At 30.8% G+C, this 3,553-nt stretch overlaps 1 protein-coding gene across 1 annotated transcript in view; it reads left to right on the top strand.

Moving 5' to 3' along the window:
• The window catches only part of LOC117173949 (odorant receptor 4-like), a 6,218-nt gene that overhangs the window by 1,188 nt on the left and 1,477 nt on the right, over window positions 1-3,553 (top strand). The window contains exon 2 of the mRNA XM_033362597.1: window positions 2,629-2,779. Within this exon, the coding sequence (XP_033218488.1) occupies window positions 2,629-2,779 (151 nt within the window). The remainder of the gene's footprint in view (window positions 1-2,628; window positions 2,780-3,553) is intronic.

Below are 3,553 nucleotides of genomic sequence, written 5' to 3' on the forward strand. Positions count from 1 at the left end.
GCTTAATTGGAAAAGCACCTGACCGGAAATCAGAAGTTTTGTGGTTCGTTTCCCAATGGAGTGAAGATGGAGTAGGATCTTTTTTTCAAGAAATAATTTTAAATTCAATGAATTCACAGATTTAGAGAATTCACGGAATTTAGTAAAGTCAGATGATTCACAGAATTTGCGGAATTGAAGAAATCCAAAAAATTCACAGAAATCAAGGAATTCACGGAATTCAACGAATTTACGGTATCCAATGAATTTACGGAACTCAAGGGATTCATGGAATTTAAGAAATTCACTGAATTCATAGACTGCACGGAATTTATGGAATTTTAGACTTTATGGAATTTGAGAGCCTATTTTACGGAATTCATGGAATTCCAATAATTTAAGCAATTCATTGGATTGAACTAATTCGTGAAATTTAAGGAAGTTGTGGAATTAATGGAATTCACGAAATTGAAGAAATTCATAGAATTCACGACATTCAAGGTATTCATGAAATTCAATGAGTTAATGAAATTCATAGACTGCATGGAATTTATGGACTTTCATGGATTCCTTAAATACCGCGAATTTCTTCAATTCCGAGAATACCTCGTGAATTCCATTAATTCCGCGAATTCTGTGGGTTCTATGAATGCCGCGAATTTCTTGAATGGCATGAATTCCATAATTTCCATAAATTTCGTGAATTTCTTAATTTCCATGAATTCTGCAAATTCGGTTGATTCTTTGAATACCGTAAACCTCGAGAATTGCATTCATTCCGTGAATATTCCGGGCGTTACACTAATTGCGCGAATTACGTAAATTCCGTAATTACAGTCTATTCCTTGAATTCCTTGAATTCCTTGAATTTCTTGAATTACCGAAAACTTGATGAATTCCGTGATTTCAGTGAATTCATTGAATTCCGTGATTTCAGTTAATTGCTTGAATTCCGTCAATTCCGTGAATTCCTTCTATTGTATGACTCTCGTGAATTTCGCCAATTCCTTAAATTACATTAATTCTGTGAATTGAATGAATGCCATAAATTTTACGGAATCCTTTAATTCCGTGATTTTAATGAATTGCTTGAATTCCTTGGAATTCCATAAATTTCGTGATCGAAAACATCCTTTGCAGTTGCCATACAAAGCATATGAGAATCTTAAACAGCTATATGAAAAATAACCATTTAATTATTCAACCTTCAGATTTAACCTTCAGAAGGAGGAACTAAATAAGCCCATTAAAAACGGACACACGCGTACAATTATTATTTTTATTATTATAAACTTAATTTATTTACTACTTATATAATCGCACACTTAATCATTATCAAAAATTGGAACAGCTGCGATGAGATTCGAACCTAACTTACCTAAAGCACTAAACGCATTCCCTAACAACCAAACCCCTCGGCCAACTCATATTATGAAATATTTGATAAAAATCTCGGCAAAGCGGCGTGGATTAAATTCATTTTTTATCAAATACATTGTTTAAAGGAACTGATAATATTCTTGTATGAATAACATTCTCTAATTTGGTATCTCAGTAACTCATTATAATAAACTTGAATGTATTTAGATGTAATATCATATAAATTGTATTCATAAAATTAAATCATATTACCTTAGTGTACAAATTTTGCTGGAAAGGATTCCTAATGTTTTAAATCCTATAGTAAATGTATGAGTTAAAAATAGAAAGAATTAACTTTTATTTAAAATATTGTGAAACAAAATCTTTCGGCGTGATAAAAAAATGGCGGAAACAATCGAGGAGCATTCTCAAACGAAACTATATGAAAAATCAAGAACAATGATTTCATAGTTTGCTATGCGTCTCAGATTTCTGTCAACTTCATATTGACAATATCAATTTCTAAAATACGTTTCCAAGATTATGATATTCACTATTCTTTTTATTCAAATTATTTTTCGAAAACTCATTAAAAAGAATATCATTTTTTCATAGGGTTAATTTTTTAAATGGAGATTAATAATATTTTGTATTTAGAATACTACTTTGTCATCTTCGTATTTTAAATACTCGTATGATAATATTAAACATCGGTACTGTAATACAATTAAGTGTAATAAAACCTTAGCTTTCCCTATTTTCGAACGATAGTATACTAAATTCTAATTCATTTTTTTCATTTATTCTAACAAAAGGTCTTTCAGTATACAAAGGCCTGTAGAGCCTCCCACTTGCTCAAAGAAAAAAAAATAATAATAACACGACAATCGTGTTCGACCATGCATGAATATATGATAATTTGTCTAACTCCACACTTTACATTGCGTTTATAATAGAATGTTTTAATATAAAAAAATTGTACACGTTTAAATAAAATCCGGCAAGAATGTGCGTACTAAACTTGAATTAAAATGATCTCGAAAATGCATATAAACAACATTGTTTTGGATCCAGAGTGTTTTGAATTAGATAAAATTTTTAATTATTTTGATTCACTTTAATGCCCATCTTTTTACCGGGTTATAAAAGGCATTCGCATTTTGCATTTTTTTAGCTATAAGTTTGAATTCACAGGAAAATAAGATCAGAACGAAAATCAATTATGTAGTTAATCATCACTAAAAGCGGATCTCCTTATCATTCTTGGTCTCTTTTTTGGTTTTACAGATTTGCTAAAAAATTAAACGACGTATACAGCGCAGTATTTTTCATCCTATTGCTTAGTGCAACACTTGCTGTGTGTACCTGCACTTATTTTCTCGCAACTTTGAGAATAACTTCCATGAAATTTTGGTCGATGAGTTTTCTGTTAATATGTGTATTGTTTGAAATTTATCTGTATTGTTTTCAAGGAAGTTTTTTAATGGAAAAGGTACTTTTTAATATAATTAGTTTCGAAACATTACATTATTTTAAATTTAAAAAATCGTGCAAGGAATGCTGTACAGATTTATTTATTGTGTAATAATTTATATTATAGCACAGCATCGGGATATTTCTGAATATCCGGCTATGTTTAAAGATATATTGTGGAGAAGCTACAGATCTCTTCTGAAGATTTCCAGGATATCGTTGCAAAGCGAAATTTCTAAATACCTGGGTTATGTATACAATATCATAAGATATTTTTTTAGACGCTTCGGTGATATTCAAATTTTCAAGGCAACGTAAGATATATTAAAAATTACAATATATTATGTTGGACATTCGAATATTCCAGAGCTACTGAAAAGCGTCCCACACTCTCAGAAATTTCCTCTTGACATAAAGGAATACTTTTACGGTTAAAGTGCCATCGTTTGAGAATTAAGTTTGAAAACAGATCCTTTAACGGTTAAACTGCGAGTCGTTTAACCAAGAATCGTTTCAACGATTCTACTTTAACGCGTAGAAGGTGAAGTTTAACGGTTAAAATGGGACGTACTATTACCGAAAAATAATTTGTCGCGCATGCGTGGAATCGCATCATCGCGCTTCTAAATGCAATCGTTTAACCATTAAGGGCATGCGACACAGTGGAATTCCTACATTACCAACCTCTTTTTTCTATTGAACAAAATTTTTTTTTGAACCATAGAACTTTTTTTGTAAA

The sequence above is a fragment of the Belonocnema kinseyi genome, chromosome 5 (genome assembly GCF_010883055.1).
Source record: "Belonocnema kinseyi isolate 2016_QV_RU_SX_M_011 chromosome 5, B_treatae_v1, whole genome shotgun sequence".
NCBI lineage: Eukaryota > Metazoa > Arthropoda > Insecta > Hymenoptera > Cynipidae > Belonocnema > Belonocnema kinseyi.